This window comes from Dipodomys ordii, unplaced genomic scaffold, assembly GCF_000151885.1.
Source record: "Dipodomys ordii isolate 6190 unplaced genomic scaffold, Dord_2.0 Scaffold37, whole genome shotgun sequence".
Lineage (NCBI taxonomy): Eukaryota > Metazoa > Chordata > Mammalia > Rodentia > Heteromyidae > Dipodomys > Dipodomys ordii.
Genome location: NW_012267253.1, coordinates 6671794 through 6691655, shown reverse-complemented (window position 1 = coordinate 6691655; position 19862 = coordinate 6671794). Strand labels below are relative to the sequence as shown.

The 19862-nt window shown below is 42.6% G+C and overlaps 1 protein-coding gene across 1 annotated transcript in view; it reads right to left on the bottom strand.

Moving 5' to 3' along the window:
- Prkce (protein kinase C, epsilon) overlaps positions 1–19862 on the bottom strand; it is a 435536-nt gene that overhangs the window by 182194 nt on the left and 233480 nt on the right. The window contains exons 5-8 of the mRNA XM_013017906.1: positions 10378–10537; positions 7255–7289; positions 5944–6029; positions 2321–2450 (exon numbers count right to left, since the gene is read on the bottom strand). Coding sequence (XP_012873360.1) covers positions 2321–2450; positions 5944–6029; positions 7255–7289; positions 10378–10537 — 411 coding nt within the window. The remainder of the gene's footprint in view (positions 1–2320; positions 2451–5943; positions 6030–7254; positions 7290–10377; positions 10538–19862) is intronic.

Here is a 19862-nt window from a genome sequence, read left to right as displayed (position 1 = left end):
AAGTGGTAGAGCACTAGCCTTGAGTTGGAGCTGAGGAACAGCACCCAGGCCCAGAGTTCAAGCCCCACAACTGACAAAAGAAAAAAAAATTGCCTCCTCCATTCTTACTTTTTTATTGTCAAGGTGATGTACAGAGGGATTACAGTTACATAAATAAGGTAACAAGTACATTTCTCTTAAACTTAATTACCCCTTCCCTCATTTTCTACTACTTTCCCTACCCTCCACCCCTGCCCCCAAGTTGTACAAATCATTTCCAACCTATTGTCTTGTGTATATCGCTGATGCACTGGTTCCCCCTTGTCTTTGTCTCACCATTCTGTTGCTCCCCTTCCCTTCCCTAATTCAAATAAACATATATACAATACAATGGCACCAAAATCCAATACAGTGACAACAGGGGGTATACCATAGGGGGAAGAACATACAAAAGAAACAACAAATCACATAGTACATTAAAAACAACAACAACAACAAAGCTTCCATCAGAAAGAATGTCACCTCCCCATTTGTAAGGAAATGGAAAGACTTGGAAAAAAAATCATATTAAATGAAGTAAGCCAGACCCAAAGAAACATAGCTCCCATGGTTTCCTTTATTTGCAATAATTAGTGTACATCTAGGATAATCTTAGCAGATGAGCAGAATAGCTCAACAGCTATGTACGTATGACCATATAAGATGATGCTAAGCCCCTCCATTCTCGCTTCAGTCTGCTGCCCTTGGCTTCAATACCAACACAGCTCCAGCAGAAGTCACACCAGTGCCTTTCTCACTGGTAACTCCAGGTCTCAGGTCTCATGTCTTTGCTTAGATGACCTCAAGGGAACCTTTGACAACACTCACTGCTTCTTTTTCCATTTTCTTTAAATACTTGGTACTTTTTGTTTCTATAATGCTGCTCTTTGCCACTCTTCCCCTCAGGATCCTTCTTTCTCCTTGCATTTGCAAGATGCATCCTTGGTTGACGGTAATCTCTAGCCCTGCCCCAAGGTGTCATTTTCTACTCCTTCATAGTCATTTCACTTACTTAGAGGGGGACATCTATTCCACAGCTACTTAGACACTGCTACTTAGACACTGCCAAATACAAATTTAAATGTTCACTTTAGCCCTCTCTTCCAGGCTAGTGACAACTACCCACAGAGGGCCCATTCCCTGTCAGTTCTGCAGGCAGCTCAAGTTAACATAATCCCCAAAAGGAGGAAACTTGATTTCACCATTTTGCCCCCAGCTTCATCGTTCCTGGTGTATTCCCTATCTCAGTGAATGTTCACTATAATCACAGCTGGATCTAGTCATTGTCCAATAAATTACTCCTTTTTAATTTTTTTGTAGTACTAGGATTTGAACTCAGGACCTCACACAGTTTAGGTAGATGCTCTACCACTTGAGTCCCAGATCCCATTGTCTATCTATACTTTTAAAAATTATTATCTTGTGGGGCTGGGAAGGTGGCTCAATGGTAGAGCGCTTGCCTTGCATGCCTGAGGCCCTGGGTTTGATTCCCCAGCACCACATAAGAAAAAAAGAAAAAAGTCGGAAGTGGTGCTATGGCTCAAGTGGTAGAGCGCTAGTGTTGAGCTGAAGAGCTGACGGACAGTGCCCAGGGCCCACGACCAGACCCCCCCCCAAAAAATTATTATCTTTAAGTAGTTGTACAAAGGAGTTGCTACTTAACAAAGCAGTTCATGAATATATCTTGATCAATGTTACCCCTTTCAAAATTCTCACCCATCCTTCCCCTACCCAACCCTTGCCTCACTGTTCTTAATTTTGCAGGATATACATTCTATCTATACTTTTTGTGTCATTGTCCTGAGGCTTGAACTCAGGGCCTGGCGCTGTCCTTGAGCTTCTTTTTGCTCAAGGCTAGCGCTCTATCACTTGAGCCACAGCACTACTTCCTGCTTTTTCTGAATAGTTTATTGAAGGTTAAGAGTTTTACAAACTTTTCTGTCCAGGCTGGCTTCGAACCATGATCCTTAGATCCCAGCCTCCTGACTGGCTAGGACTATTGGCATGAGCCACCAGTGCCTGACTCTGTACTTGTGTAGGCTCCTTTTGTCTCTCTAATTTGTCTGCTATCTAAACAGGCATGGGCATGCTTGCTTGTTCTTCCAAGTTTCTGTGCACACAGTCATGATGGATTTCTGCAGAGAGGTCTTAACAGGTGCACAAGTAGGATCAAGGGTTTGAACTCCAGTCAAAACTGAGCTTACTTTCTAAGCTAGCCGAACAGAATTGAAGAGATTTTGTAAAGATGAGACAAAACAGAGCAGGGAGGCACGCGGGTAAGAGGGGCAGGAAGAAAACTCACCTTTACACTGCAAACCCTGCCGCAAGAGGCCCCAGAGCAAGGACCCACAGTGATCGCAGAAGGTGGGGACCTTGTAGTTGTGGATCCCAAATTTGTGGGGCATGTTGACGCTAAACCGCTGTGAGCCCACCTGCAGTGACAATAAAACATGAGGTCAGCAACCAGCTGACTTAGCTGGATCCAAGGCCAGGACTTAGGCTTAGCTATGGGAACCAAACAGGACTACCCTAGAAAGCACGGTCTGCTGAGCTCTGAGAGCTTTCCCTAGAGACAGAACAGAGAGAAGGTCCTTCCTGCCCAGCCTTCACCCCACCCCACCCCCATCATTGCCTGTGACATGGGCTGATTGGCAAGGCCAGGTTGCTCCCCTCTGGTACCTCAGGCTTTTCTGTAACTGCAGCATAGTCTGCAATGCATACCTCATCCTAGAGCCAGCCAGGAGAGGCCACCAAGTGCCTTCAATGCCGCTTTGTGCACAGAGGCCTTGCCTGGGCAGAATGGCTTTTAGCAGCACAAAGAAGATGTGAACCCAATGCAGTAAGGAGACTGGTTCTCAGACACCACACACAGTAATTCAGATGGAGATGGCTAATGGAGTGGTGGCTACTAAGGACACAGGAACAGGATGCTAGTATCACTTGCTTGAGATGCAGTGGCTTAACAATTAAATTTCTGGCTGGGTACAAGATTTCTGGGTTTATTGAAAACAGTTGAGCCCAGCCCACCTTAGGTTCCTAGCTTAGGTGCACTCATTTGTGACCCCTCTATTGCTACCTGTCAACCTCCCACTTGTCTTCTTGACCCCTCAAGATGAGTGAGACCAAGTCCTGTGCCCACTCTGTCTCAAGTCCAATCAGAAGATGGCATCCCAGGATATCCCCATAAGAATATGCATGTCAGCTTAAGGAAAGAGGTGGGGACGCTGTCGTGGGTAACCAGGCTATCTCTGCAGGGTTGGAAAGAGCAATAAGGCCCTCATTTGAGACCATTGGGGTCTCTCAGTTATCAAGGAGCAGTGACAGGAGGAGGAGGAGCACACATGAGAAAATACAGTAGAGCAGACAAAGAAGCAAACAAAAAGGCCACACACATGTAAGTGGACAAGTATGTACATACACTCCCCTACTGTGGAAGACGAACCCAAAGGGAGGAGCCAGACTCATGGAGAGCACAGAAGGAATAGAGAATGAGCATTGAGAGAATGAAAGGAAGAGACACAAAGGAAGATGGAGCATTTCTGGCTTGCTTATCACACTTACAAGTGCAGGAGTGTGGCCCTAAGTACTAACACATGTAGAGACAGACAGGGCAAGGGGCTGGACTAGTGCTGGTGCTGAGAAAAATCCAATGATCCTATCAGCAGAATACCTCTTTTGTTTAGTTGTGACAGAGTCTCCCAGTATAATCCAGGCTAGTCTCAAAGTTGCTATACAGAGCAAAGTAGTTTTAGATGGGGGTGGGGAGTACCTTAGATGCCTGGTATTGGGGTTTCATGTGTTTGTAGTACATATGCATGTACTGTGTGTGTGTGTGTGTGTGTGTGTGTGTGTGTGTGTGTGTGCACATACATCACACCAAAAATGGTTACTCAGAGGAATAAACACACAGGTTAGTCCTAAGTCGGGCAGCACCCAGCAAAAAGGCACACCCAACACTGCAACAAATCAGACACACTGACACTAAAGGAAACTGACCTCAGGAAGCACGAGGTAGTGGTGGATATGTCAGGATGACGGGCAATCTACTCCACCCTACCAAGAAACCCAGAGTGCTCCCCCACCCCACAGACACACATTTTCTGAGTCCCTGAAGTGTGTCCCTTGGGGCACATGGTAAATTTGGGAACATCTTATTGGAGACTTTCCACTGTTCAATATTCCAGAAGGACAGAAGGAAGCATTCGGTCACAGATTAAGTGAACGCAGTATATTTCAAAGCTCACCCTTCTAGCCCCACAATAGCATGAAGTCTTATAGGACCTCCCTTCCTGGAAAGTGAGGAAGAGCTTTAGAAACCTACAAAGGTTCCAGATGATGAGACTGAGATTCCAGATGTCCTTGAGGACAGGACCGGTGTGTTCTTTGCTCCCATGGGATATGACAACAAGGCCTGTCATATAGGAAGTACCCAATGGAGGAGCACCCATGAGAAGAAGTTAACAGCAAGGAAGCCACCTCTTCTTCCATTTTCTTGTAAAAGTAATGAGAACAAAGTATTAAGGGTTATACTGTTAGGTCAAATATTAGGAGACCCAAACTTTTAGCTTGTACTTACTTGTAAGCATAACAAAAAAGTTGGCAAATGATTGTAGAGCTCAAGACTCAGTTTGCCCTTTAGGAGCATGGAAGACTCCATTTATGCCTTGTTGTGTTTGCTGCTTTCCAGAGATGGTAGGAAAGCAAAAGGAGATACAGGAGGAGAAATGTCTTGGATACAAAGGTATTACTTAGCCAAATTATTTTTTTAAGAAGTGGGTAGAAGGCCTCCAAAATCAGAAAGCCAAATTATAAGCCTGTACTAGACCCAGGGATTCCAAGCCTTCTCAGGGTGACTTCCTTTCTGTCTTTCTCTTGGACTCTGATTCTAAGTAGCCTAGTGATTACATTTATTTCACCTAGAATTAAAAGTATACCCCTGAAGTCACCTGCTAAGGATATAAATAGCACCTGCACCCAGAGGCATACCTGCCCTCTCCCTCAGAAAAGTTTCTCAGTCTGTTAAAAATACTATCATTCTTCTGATTGCTCAGTGGGGGAAAATGGCTCCCATGCTGAGTTGTCAAGCTTCCTTATCCCTAAACATTCCTTCTGATGTTTGTTTCTAAATTTATTTATCTTTAAGTAGTTATGCAAAGGAGTTTCAGTTCAACACATCAACTTCTGAGTAGAATGCATCTTGATCAACGTCATCTCTTCCACTGTAGTCCTCCATCTCTCCCACTCACACCCAAGGTTTCTAAATTTAAGAGCCAATATAATGCAGCAGTCAAAGGCATTAGCACAGACCACAGGGATCTGAACGTGACTTAGAACAAGTCCTCTGACTCTTCTGGGCTTCTAGATTCTGTTCTAAGATGAAGATAATAAAGACTATCTACCTCAGCCAAGTTAAGGATTAAATGACATAAGTTAAAGTGTTGTGGTCTTTGCTTCATAAAGTAGACAACCCATAATGAATGGTGACTACTATTACTATTTTTACCATGGAAGTTATTTTTGCCTCCTAAGTATTCTTTGAATTGCTCTTTCTCTCTATTTCCCTACTAAAAACAAGGCTCCTTTTTGTATGCTATGCTTCTATCTCTGTTTATTACCTATGTGGGAGAAACTATGGAGTCATTATTCAGTTACTTAAGGGTTCTTAGGAGATATTGAAATAAGAATTCATATTTTCCTTGTGACTCCTCTTGGGATAATATCCAGAGATAAAACCTGGAACCTCACTCATTCCATAGATCGCATGTCATGCCAGAAGGCCATGGAAACCCCTTCACTTCTGATCAACACAATGAAGACTGTGGAGGATAGGGAGAGATAAGATTTTTCTCAGAATCACATTGGAAGCAGCAAAGGGAGAGGCTGGCAGGGAAGAAAGCTCAGAGCTCCAGTGTTGTAAATATTTACCTCATCGGGGGTTTCCTGTTTCTTTAGCCCAGCACACTTCGTAATGATGAGCTCATGGCATCGCTTGTGGACCACGCAAGTGCAGACTGCAAAGGGCAAAACAATGGGAAAGCTGAGTGACAAGTGGAGGGAGAAAGTTTCCAAGATCTGATCAGGTCTTGGTGGAGACCCCAGAGGAGCCTTAATGTAATACCCTAAATTAGCATCCCCAAAACCCTTTGCCACCAGAACCCAAGGGAAAAGAAATATTGATGTCTACAGGCGTTGCAATGTCCTCTGAGAAAACCAAAAAGCTTTCCTGCTGTGGCATCTGCCAGGATGGGCCATCCCACGGAGACTTCTCTATTGAAGGCGTTGTGTGGTATCCCATACTAAGAATCGTGCCAGGGTGGTGGATGTGAGCGAGAACTGCAGCAGTGGCACAGACACTCTAAGACTTTTGGAAACATCTGGTTGTGCCACCACATGCAAAACTTTTAACAATGCTGTTGAATTCAATATGGACAACAAGACATGGCCATTAGTTCTATCTGGAGGGCCATGGGAAATGTGGCCAGAGGTGGTTGAAGGGGTAACTCTGTTTTGCTCATGTACATCACCAGAGACACAGTGACCTCTAACAGACCATCACAGGTTCCCTCGAAGGAAAGGCCCAACTTAGAGGGTGTTGGTCAGAAGATTGAGGTGACTCCTCACCCCCAAGAAAGCCTAAATATGGCCATATTAAAATTTTACCCTCCAGTTCTGTATAATCTAACCTTGCATTGTAGCCAAACAACTTGAAATACCTTCAAGTGAGCTTTAAATTTTTAAGAGTTAATGATTCCATAGTAGAGGTTAAACAAAACAAAACAAAAGGACCACTTAGTGACCCTGACCAAAACAAGCAAGCAAGGGATCTCCTTTAAGAAGTATGAGAGAGGAGGAAGATGACCCAACACAGGGCCCCAAGGAAGCTCTAACTAAAGTGTCATGCCTCACTAGGAACATGGAAGTGCTACCTGCTACCACTGCCGCAAAAACGCTGTGTGTGTGTGTGTGTGTGTGTGTGTGTGTGTGTGTGTGTGTGCGTGTGTTTCTGTGGGCTTTGCTGGGACACAGGGAGGTAGAGGGTAGCTACTAGATATCCCACATATGCACACATGGGAATAATGGCTGGGCAGGGACAAAGCAAGCAGGGTACCACTTCTTGCATGTAAAGCACACAGAACCTATAGGTGTCATCCAACATAGCCCACACTTCCCACAAGCAATCATGATTTGAACCTTTGTGTGGTCCTCTAAAGACTTAATTCACTAAATATCTCTTACCTTGACATTGGTATCCCTGTTTTCCTATGACACCCCTGAAAAAAAGAACACAATCCTTTAAGGCAATAAAACTTTACTAAATACACACACACACACACACACACACACACACACACACACACACACATTCTGGCCACTACCCACGTTGTGCTGGGAACTAAAGAGTCTGCTGAACAATGTGACTTACTGCCACTTGCAACGTAACTTCACGTATCCCCATAGGCCACAGAGTATGGCCTGAACTTGGAGCAGATGCATGGTCTGGCCAGCACTGGGGTTTGGTTTCATGTACAGCTAGATAGTCATGCCAATGAAGGCAGTGATCTGTCAAGCTATAAATGGCCTTGCCTACTCTGATCAGGCCTTGGGCAGGTCAATATCTATCTCCACCTAGATAAAATGAGCATTCTTCATCTCCCAGCACCAGAACATACTCTTGAGGGTGTTCTGATGGTAGAGAAGACTTAGGCTGAAAGCATATACCCTGAGCATCCCAGAGACTACCTAAGGCTACAGGTAGTCTATATTCAGGACAAAGGCTTCAATCCATTTTGGGGAACAGGCAATATCAGAGTTCTTTCCATGGTTACAGTGAATTATCTGGAGGGAAACAGACCAACCTTGTCCTCAGTGTATTGGTCAATTCAAGTGACCCTTAGGGAGGTTCATACTGATACTTGGCCTCACTCGCTTTCCCCTGTTGGCTCCAAGACTGTATCAATCCTATTGTACTTCAGTGCCCAGTCCAACAGGAAGGCCTGGAGTCATTGCAGCCACACCCCAGAACCTACAGTGAGAGAGTGTTCCCTCATGGGATAGAAGAGATTCAGACTGTACAATCAACTCCTTAATTCATGACCAAAACATAGTTTTGGAAGAGAGATGGAATGAGAAGTACCAATGGCTGGAAGTAAGGTTTTTCTGCCTCTGTTAGGTTTTCCCTGATCTGTATCACTTCAGATATCCATGCCAACCTTAGCACTTTGTTTTTGTAGCACCTAGGACAAGCAACTCCTAGATACCGCAGGAATCCAGCGGTCCTTGGTGCTCTTGCTCTGGCTGGGTTCAGACCAAAACATGGCCTTACTAGCTCTCCCAGTTAAAAACCAAGTGTGTCGACCATTGTCTACATCAGACCCAAGGAGCTCAGACTAATTGCCAGAAAGGCTGGTCGGATGTCAGGAAAATCATAAGCTTTACAGCAGGCTAACCTGGGGTAAAATTGTGTCTCTGCCATTTCCCAGCAAGAGGATACCAGATTAGTTCCTCTGTTATTTCATTCAGCAAAGCTGAATGTCAGCCCTGTTAGTAAAACATGGTTAATAGTACATAATACAGTGGGAAGATTTAATTAGACACTTTTTGTGCCTAAGACAGGACCCAGCATGATATTCATTAAAATCCTTCCTCCAACTCCAGCACCTGTGTCTGTATTCTCCTCCATCACACAAAAGGCCTATGACCTCATTCTACCAAAATTCCAATCATCATGGAAAGAGAAATGGCATCCCTCCAGGTAGACTTCCTATCCACGCCAGGTGTGGCTGCTGTTTGGGACCTCATTTGGCCATAGCATAGTTAGAACATTTACTGAGAACTTCTGTGTCACAGACACTAGAAAATAGGTTCATTTTTTTCTTTTTACTTCATTATGGTACATATTAGAGTGGCAAATATAATGAGCCCTTTGTACCCAACACAAAGCTTCAACCTTCATCATATGGCCTATATCTATTTCATCCCTACCCAGAGCATTCTCTTCTTTTAGGATTATAAATAAATCTCATAAATTATAATAAATCTCATACATCAAAGTTCATGGCAAATAATTTAGCTTGTATCTTTAAAAGGATTCCATTTTTTAAAAATACCATCACCATGTCATTATTAGTTCTAAAGTCTGAACTATGTAAATATGATATGAAGTATCAAGTCACCAGGAATCAGCACCATATATGTAACACAAAAAAAAACCTCAAAAAAAACTCTTCAGTAATTGGAAATAAAACACATCAGTGCCACTTGCTTTTATTTATATTTTTAATTTTCTTTTTGTTCTGTACTGAAGCTTGAATTCAGGCCTTGAGTACTGTACCTTAGGTTTTTGGTTGTTGTTGTTGTTGTTGTTTTCTCTAGTACTCTATCGCTTGAGCCACAACCCCACTTCTAGATCTTTGGTGGGTAATTGGAGGTAAGAGTCTCAGACTTGCCTGCCCAGGTTGGATTCAAACTATAATCATCAGATCTCAGCCTCCTGAGTAGGTAGGATTGTAGACATGAGCCAACTTGCTACTTGCATTTTCCCCCCAAAATACACAGTGAAATTCATTTTTTCTGAAACCAATTCCAGTGAAAGTTTGAGATCTGAGAAACCTATAACCTATTTAATTAAACCTATACAACATATTTGAACCTTAAGTCTTCTATCACCTATTTAATTAAAGGAAACTTTTACTGTCATTATCAAATTCTTCAAGGCTTTATGTCAGCTTTGTATTGTGCTGGGATTCAAGGAAGGTAATATTCTTTCTTTACTGAGTCCTAACTATCTCTTAACCTTGAAACTTAGAGTTCTAAAATGATGTGAAAATTATACTATGGAGCCATCCTCCAAAGATCGTACTCAATATACAGCACACTTAGACTTTTATTAGAGAAATCCTTCCATCATTTCAAATTAAAATACAATGATTGTGTCTAGGAGAAAATAATTTCTTCATCCATTATTAACTTTTATGAGAAATCTTCCTCTTTTATTGAAAGCAACATTTTTTTTTTGGGTCCGGTCTTGGGGCCTGAACTCTGGGCCTGGGCGCTGTCCCTCAGCTCTTCAGCTCAAGGCTAGCGCTCTACCACTTGAGCCACAGCGCCACTTCCGGCTTTTTTGTTTTTGCTTATGTGGTGCTGAGGAATCGAACCCAGGGCCTCATGCATGCAAGCCAAGCGCTCTACCACTGAGCCACCTTCCTAGCCCTGAAATCAACATTTTTAAATGAAATTTATCATCTCCAACTCCATCCCTGCTTTCTCCCCCCGTCCCAGCTAGAGGTCATCCATTTAGTCCCCTCGTCATTTCTGACATTTGTGACATTCTAGACGTGGTTCCCAGAAGGAGGAGCTTACCAGATGAAATCTCTGCAGTGCGAGCAGTAGGTAGGTTGCCGAAGATAGGTGGCCATGAACTTGTGGCCATTGACCTGGTGAACTCTGCGCCTGACAGCTCCCTGCCGCTTCCTGGGGCGCATACGCTCCCTGAACACACGTTCTTCATTGTCTTTAGGGGCTGGAGAGAAGAAAACAGTATGGGTTACTTCAGCTTAACAATCCCCTCTTGCTGAAGGAATACCCTACCCCTTGATAAGCAGAGGTAGGCAGGGTGAGGGGCCAGCCTTCATGCTTCTGGAGGGTTCAGACAGAAGCACTGCTTCTGCATTCAGACCCAGAATGCAGTTCTTCCTACTTTGTCCCATCTGTGTCCTTAGAGCCTTCCATTTGGATTCTGCTCCCAGTTCAGCTCTCCCTGGCCCCCACCCTCACCCTCCAAAGCCTAAGGGTCAAAAGACTGAAGGTTCAAATCTTAGCACAACTTAGTACAACCATGGACACCTCACTCAGGAACCTGGGGCTATATTGCTGACCACGTGAACAGTAGAAAGGAGTCCATGCTGTGAGTACTTGCTCACCTGATGCCTAACTCAGAAGTAGCTGCCTAAAACTAAAACCCTCCACTTCTTCCCTCTCCCTCATACTCAGACTGGAAACAATCAATTCTTCTTCCAAGGCCAAAAAGAGAAGGCAATGTAGCACCATAAAAGCAGATAGCTTCCCAAAGGTTCAAGACCTACCACCACAGTTGAGATCAAAAGACCTTATTTTTTTCTCCCCTCCACTGTGAGAATGCACTAAGCCTAAGCACTTCTTGCAAGAGGAAATAATAGATGATCATGAAAATACTGATGATGATGATGAATATCAACTAATTACCCATGCCACCCTCTCTCAGGTGCTATGCTAAGCCCCAGTGTGATCATATTTGGAAATGGACCTTTCAGGTGGCCATTAGATGGGGTCATGAGGGTATACTCTTGCCTCCTACCCATGATAGCCTACAAGTCCCTAGAAGAGGAAGACACATGAATATGCTTTCTGTCAGGAGCACATGGTGGTAGAAAGAGGCGGGGCTGGGAAGGTGGCTCAGGGGTAGAGTGCTTGCCTTGCATGCCTGAGGCCCTGGGTTTGATTCCTCAGCACCACAAGCAGAAAAAGCCAGAAGTGGTGCTGTGGCTCAAGTGGTAGAGCACTAGCCTTGAGCTGAAGAGCTGAGGGACAGTGCCCAGGCCCAGAGATCAGGCCCCGTAACCAACAACAACAACAAAAAAAGAGGATCCTCACCAGACCCCCGCCATATTGGTTCCTGGAGCTCAGGCTTCCAGGTTCTCAAACCGTGAGAAATAGTGAGTGTTCAGTCTATGATATCTTTTAATGGCTGCCTCAGCTAAGAAGACAGTGGCAATGGCCAACAGGCTGCAAGAGCATACTACAAGTAGTATGTATAGTAGCTCACAGAATCCTTACCACAAAACTATGTGAAGGGCACTATGACCCATTTAACAAGTAGGTAAATAAGGGATGGAGAGTACAAGTAATGGGCTCCTGTTAACACAACTATTAAGTGGTAGCACCCAGACTGGAGCTCAGAGAATAGGGGAGTAGCCCAATGTTCCACTTCCTCCTGCTCTGAGGAACAACTTGAACTCCCTAGGAAACCCAAAGCTCTCAGCCAAATGGCTCTCAATATGGGAAGAGTGGAGCTGCTTATGGCTTCCCTGAGGACAAAATGGACAAGCTCACCTTGCCAGTGTCCTCCTAGGATCTGCACTGCTCAGGTAAGAACATACCAGAAAGGGTCTGTGTCCCCTAACACTTCGTGCATGAGCCATGCCTGACTTCCTACTCAAGTAGTGTGAGCCTCAGGGAAGAAGCTACTTTCCCAAGAATCTCCTTCAGTGGAGGGTCACATGCATGGCCCAAACAGCTGCTTAATCCAGGGATAGCATGTTTGCTCAGTGAAGCAGCAGGGAGAAAACCCTAAACTGAAGGAGGTAAAAGGTGACACTGGGGACCAACCAAATCACCAGGTCTATACAGCGAGCAGCAGCCTCCAGGTGAAGAGGTGGTCATTGATTGTGCCCTAGTCTTCCAACACAGTTTAGATGACCCAGGGAAGGCATTTACTTTCTGGCCTCCAGCCCGTCTGGATTTCCTTTGCCCTACTCCTCTTTTGTTCAGTGGTAGGAAGGGAACTCAGGGCCTTGTAGTTCCTAGGCAAGCTGTGTACGTCTATGCTACCACCCGCTCCTTGCAAGACACTCTGTTTCCTTTTTAGTGGTGGTGGTTGTTTCAAAAAGTCTCTGTCATCGACTATTTTCTGGGTTTAGAGAATATAATACCCTCCACTTTTGGGGCCTTGTTCACTGACCTACTTCACACACACACACACACACACACACACACACACACACACACACACGAATCACAGCAACCATTACGTTATGTATACAATTATTGGTGCTTCTGATGTTCCCTTTCTACTTTTGCTATATTTAGAAAGACCCATTTTTACAAGTAATAAAATAAAAATGATCATTAAAAATCAGATCTATTTAGTGGTTATACAAAACTGATCTACAAAAATCTAATGCCCAAACTCTAGTCCTTGGCATTATAGGCCAGGAGATAGCAATGCTTTTGTTAGAACCATCTTTCCCTTCTTTCTAAAAATTCCACATAGAATATATTTCTGCAGCAAGTCAGCTCCTAATGCATTTAAAATGCCATCTGATTTACAAATTTACTAGTCGTTTGCATCCTGCAAATCTCTATTTTCAGTTTAAATGGTACGAAGACCAATCTAATTTTCTCAAAGGAATGTTACCATAATTGTGAATTGAGTCCTCCCGGAGAGCCTCATTGCTCAGCTTTTTACCGAAACGACCAGCCATGAAATGTTCTCGATTGTATTTACACTGAATTAATAGGGCAATGTGGCAACCAATGCATTCAACTGCGTTTATTTTTAATGACATCTTGGAGGGATGGTGGACACCTGGAGGGTTTAAAGTTGTAGGGGCTGGTGGGGGAAGGCAGCTCTTCACGCAGGCTAGGCAGTGAGGCAAAGGGGGAGCGTTCTCTTATAAGTGGGGATCTGAGTGAAACTTCCCTAAAGGTTTTTATTACTCCTATCCCATAGCACATGTGCCTTGCCTTTTTAAGTCAGATTTTATGTTCAAGATAGGGAAACAGAAGTGAAAGAAACAGAAGGACACAGGGCAACTTATTGCTCTGAACGAGACCACTGTGAGAAGCTACCTACAGGAAATAGGACTAGAGCCCATAACTGGTGAAACATCACTGTTCTCCATTTCTCAAGGCATGGAAGCCAAGAACCTGGCCACAGAATCCTCATCCCTGTCACCCACAGGCAGGGAAGGAAATGGTCTATATCCTACAAAAGAAAAGTCACCAGGTTCCGTGCTTTCTCTTCCCCAGAACCTGCCTGCTGGGGTGCAAAATTTTCCACCAGAAACGGATCTCTCCAGCATTTTCCCTTGCTGTGAAAGTTCCCTTTGGAAATGCAGCTCCCATGGGGTTGGGAAGGTGGCTCAGTGGTAGAGCGCTTGCCTTGCATGCCTGAGGCCCTGGGTTCGATTCCTCAGCACCACATAAGCAAAAAGAAAAAAGCCAGAAGTGGCGCTGTGGCTCAAGTGGTAGAGCGCTAGCCTTGAGCTGAAGAGCTGAGGGACAGCGCCCAGGCCCAGAGTTCAGGTCCCACGACCAGACCCCCCCCAAAAAAAGTTACTGGAAATGCAGCTCCCACAAATATGTGGACTTACCTGTGCTCTCTATTAATCTATGCACCTGTTTTCATGACAGGACTATCTAGTTTTAAGCACTGAAGAGTTCTAATGTATTTTGAAATCTGGCTTTGTGCTTCTTCTCAGAATTGCTTTGGCTATTTAGTCTTTTGTGGCTCCAAAGGAATTTTAGATTTTTTTGTTTCTGTAAACTAATGCCATTGGATTTTGATAGGGATTCCATTAAATTTGTAGGTCAAAAGTATGGACTTATTGTGTGTGTATATCAATACTAAGGCTTGAACTCAGGGCCTGGGAACTGCCTTAGCTTTTTCACTCAAGGCAAGTACTCTACCACTTAAACCACAACTCCACTTGTAAGTTTTTGTTGGTTGATTGGAGATAAGAGTGGACTTTTGGCTTCAAACCATAATCCTCAAATCTTGGTGTTCTGAATAGCTAAGATTACAGGTAAGTGCCTAGCTATGGATATTTTAACAATAACCAAAAAGAGTCAATGTGTCTTCAACAAGGATGCCAAGAACTTACAATGGGGAAAGGGTAGTCTCTTCAAAAAATAGCATTGGGAAAACTGGATATTCAAATGCAACAGCGTGAAATAGGACATCTTTCTTCTACCATATGACTCCAAATAGATTAAACATTTAAAGTAGGTCCTACAACTATAGAATGCCTAGAAAACCCAGGAGAAAAGTTTTATGGTATTGGTCTTGGCAATAATTTATTGGGTATGAGCCAAAAAGCTTACAAAAACTGGACAACCAGAGCATTATCAAACCCAATCTCTTTTTCCCCAGCAGAAGAAACCATCAACAGAATGAAAAGGTGGAATGGAAAAAATCATCACAAACTACACATCTGATTAATTGTTCATATCCAAAATGTATGATGAGCTTCTACAATGCCCCAGCATAATCAAATAAGCCCAGCTTAAAAGCAGGCAGAAGAATGAGTGGACATGTCTCCAATGAAGACATATAATTGATCAGCAGTTTTATGATAACTTTTCTAGCATCATTAATTCCCAGGGTAATGCATGTTAAAATGACAGTATCAGTTTAGATGTATTAGGCTGAGGACTATATAATAAAGCAAAGGGCAAGTTTTGGCAAGGATGGAAAGAAAAGTGAATCCTTTTACATGGTGGGTGGAACTGTAAATTGGCATGACCACTATGGAAAACAGCAGGAGATTCCCTCAAAAAATTAAAACTACAACTATAATACGATCTAGTATCCCATCCCCACTCCTAGGTATACATCCAAAAAAACTGAGGTCAGGATTTTGAAGTTAATCTCCACTCCCATGTTTACTGCAGTATTATTCATATGAGCTAAGACATAAAAACAACTAAGTGTTCATGGATCAATGAACTGAGGAGGAGGAATGTCGTACATACATAGAGAGTATGATTCAGTCATAAAAAGAAGGAGATCTTATCATTTGGGCAGTGTCCATGAAGCTGGAGAACATTATGCTAAGTAAAATATGCCAGTTACAAAACAAGTACTACATAATACCACTTACATGAAAACTCTAAAATAGTTGGATCCATAGAAGTAGGGAGGAGAAAAGTAGTTGCCAGGGCTTGGTAGGGAAGGGAAGGGAAATTAGGGTGTATTAGTCAGATAGTACCAAGTTTCAGTAGTGAAATGAACAAGTCCTAGAAATTAACAGTACAGTGTAGTTCCTACAGTAAAAATAATATATTATATACTTAAAATTTTAGCCAGGTACCAGTGGCTTATGCCTGTAATCCTAGCTACTCAGGAGGCCGAGAAATGAGGATCGTGGTTTGAAGCCAGCCTGGGTAGAAAAGTCCATGAGATTCTTATCTCCAATAAACTTTTCTAAAAAATGCAGAAACAGTGCTATGGCTTAAGTGGTAGAGTGCTAGCCTTGAGAACAAAGAAGCTCAGGAATAGTACCCAGACCCTAAGTCCAAGCCCCAGGACTGGCAAAAAAAAAAGTCTTATAATAAAAATAATCCAATTAAATAAAATGCAGCTCTCATAGTGGAGTTAATATATCAGGTACATAGGATGTGAGAAAATAAGTACGTAACTGTGTATATATCTGCATATGATCTATTCATATATTACCTATTATATATAATTTATATTCTACTATATACTGATATTTCATTGCATTGGATATATAGTATGTTAATATACATGTATATATGTGCATATATATATATATATGATATTCAGCTTGTTAGACCATTTGAAACTTGTAAACAGTGACATTTGACCCTTAAATATTTCAATTTTTATCTTTGAAAAAGAAGACATTCTCCTATGTACGTGCAATATAAAAATCAGGATATTTAATAACAATGTGACAATATCTAATATGCAGTTAGCATTTAAATTTCCCCAAATTATTTTATGGTTTAAAAAAAATCTAAACCCAAGACCTAATCAGATCTTGTGTATTGCATTTGGTTGCCATGCTTGTTTGGTCTTCTTAGTGTGAAACAATTTACTTTTTTATTGGTACAATCATAAACAGTATAGGGTATTGTCCTACAGAATGTTCCACAGCTCAAATTTGTTTATTTCCTTCCAATTAGTTTCAGATTAAATGGGAAGAATATCACATTGACCTGTATATCAAGGACTTCAAACATATTGATCAAGATTCTTTAACTGGATTAGTGATATAACATAACATTTATAGAAGAAGAAACGTAAAATAGTCACTCTTGTGAGGGATTTTTAAAAATGCAAAGCAGAGCATCCCTGACCTATTAGTAGAGCAACATACTTGTTTTAAAATGATATTACCCATTATTAACAAAGGTACCAGAAAACTAATTTATTATTCACTGCTAGAGGAAATTACAGTTGGCATATACATTCAGAAAGCAACATTACAATACATTGTAACTACCACCAAGAGAGTCATGTCTTTTGATTTGGCATTTCGTTAAGGATTAACTCTATATTAATAATTAAGCAGTAACTAAATGATATATAGTTACAACTTCTGGAGTTTCATCAGTTCCTATCTGCTTTAGCTAATGAAGAGAAATAGCATTAGAATAGTATAAAGATGTGATTATAGGGCTGGTAAGGTGGCTCAGTGGTAGAGTGCTTGCCTTGCATGCATGAGGACCTGGGTTCAATTCCTCAGCACCACATAAACAGAAAAAGCCAGAAGTGGTACTGTGGCTCAAGTGGTAGATCACTAGCCTTGAGCTGAAGAGCTGAGGGACAGTACCCAGGCCGAGTTCGGGCCCTACGACTGACCAAAAAAAAAAAAAAAAAGACATGATTATATTACATCTATAGTGATTTAAAATTCATTAGGAAAGATCAGAGCAAAATGAAGAAGTAAGGTATAATGGTATAAGTGCAAAATGCATGGTAACATTATATAAAATATATCTGGCCAGGTGCTTACTCAGGAGGCTGAGACCTGAGGACCATGATTTAAAGCCAGCTCTGGCAGGAAAGTCCATGAGACTCTGCTCTCCAATTAATCACCACTATCAAAAAAAAAGAAAGAAAGAAAGCAAGAAAGCTGGGAGCCGGTGGCTCATGCCTAAAATCCCAGCTACTCAGGAGGCTGAGATCTGAGGATCATGGTTCAAAGCCAGCCTGGGCTGGAAAGTCCGTGATACTCTTATCTCCAATAAACCACTAGAAAACTGGAAGTGTTGCTGTGGCTCAAGCGGTAGAGCACTCGCCTTGAGCTGGAGAGTGCAAGGACAGTGCCCAAGCCCAGAGTTGAATGCCCATGACCCACCAACAGAGAGAGAGAGAGAAAGAGAGAGAGAGAGAGAGAGAGAGAACACTACAACTTTGGCTCAAGTGGTAGAGTGCAGAGTGCTAGCCTTGAGCAAAGAAAGAAAGCTCAGGGAGAGTGACCAGCCCTATGTTCAAGTCTCAGGACCAGCACTGACACTGACACACACACATACACACACACACACACAAGCTGCAGGTTGAAGCAGTATAAATTATTATACAATACTAGGATAATTGGATGATGGAATGGTGTATCTTAATTTTTTTAATGCTCTTTAGTGCTAAGTGCTGGTGGCTCATGCCTTACTCAGAAGGATGAGATCTGAGGAGCTTAGTTTAAAGCCAGCCTAGGCAGACAGATCTTAGCCTCTTGAGTAGCTAGGATTACAGGGGAGTCACCAGCACTAACACAGCAATCAGGGACTCTAAAAGAATCTTTGGCTTATCTACTCCTAAATGCTAAGGTGGCCTTCCAAGGTGTTTTTGGCCAGGAATGCCATACACAAGGGCTAACTAACCCTGCTCATACCACACTCACCAGGAGGCACAGCCTCTCTGGGCACCACTGTCATTGCTCACTGTAGGATGGTCACCCATTCTCCATGTTCAGGGCACATACAAGTCTTTGGTATAAGTGGTTGTGCTGTGAGGTCCTTTCTCTGAGATACCTATTTTGGGGTTTGTTTGTATATTTGTTTTTAAGTTAGAGTCTCACTATATAAGCCAGATTGTTCTTGAACTCATGATTCTCCTGCCTCAGCCTTCCAAAGTGCTGGGATTACAGGCATGCATCATCATGCTCAGCTATGGGCTCCTTTGACTCTTCTTTGCACATGTTGAGAGACAGGACAGATTTTTTGCCAGGAGAAAAATGTGCTTGCATAATCATTTAACCTCTCGGATCCTTGGTTTTCTTACCTATGAGGACTTGATACATAACCAACCCAGCCCCCACATCAGGACATCGCTGAACTATCGTGGAGTTGAAGACTTGTTAGAGCTTGACTTCTAGAGAGTTTACTTAGTTTTCTTCTTGTAATAATTCTCTGGTTTGACTTAATGGATTTATTGGTTACAAAACAGCTCTATGTAAGAAAAATAAAACCAAATGAGGTAATGGAAATCAAAGAGGTGTGCCTTTTATGATTTTTAATTTTGGATAAGGATAACAAGCCATCCTATTTTCAAGTGAAAGGAATGCTTCATATCAGAGTTTTAAGTATTAAGTAAATATTTACATGACGCCAAAGAGCACATCCTACATGTTATACTCAAACAATACATTTTTTCAAAAGCTTCTTGTTCAAAACAGGAAAGAGGAAATGGCAATTAATCCTTCAGAAAGATGATCTGCGCTATCTGTGTCTTCCTGTAGTCATACAATGCATCAGAAACATCCCAAGCCAGAGGCTTGGGATCCTCTGCGTGTCTGATTCTGCGGGTAATCTAATCAGAAGAGCACTGTTGGTATTTCCAGATTAGCATCTCAAATTTAATATAAACCATTTTCTTCTTCCTCTTCTTCCCTTTCTGAGTGAACTTTGCTGTGTTTGTAGCAAGGTTTATATTCTCTCCAGTTATCTAAAGGCTATTTGTGCTCTATTGGGACAAACCAACATGTGAAGACACCATACATTGATCAGGCAGAATAAGCCATACTGGAGTAAACACAGGCATCAAACAGTGATTGCTGGACAATGGAAGGAATGGGACAGGTAAGCACTGATCTCACCTGCCCATGCTTGCTGGTACCAAGTGCACTGTATTGAACAAGAAGTGTTAAACATAGGGACTTCACTTAAGCAAGCAGTCTGCTAGCCTCCTCTCTACATCCACTCAGTACCTCTCTGAGCTGTTTGGTTGCATGTTAAGACTTTACAGGCACAGCAGAGCCTCTGATACTCAAGAAAAGTCACTAGTCCCAGGAAATCACAGAACAAAATATGTTCCAGGCAGACCTGTTAAAAGCGGAGTGAGG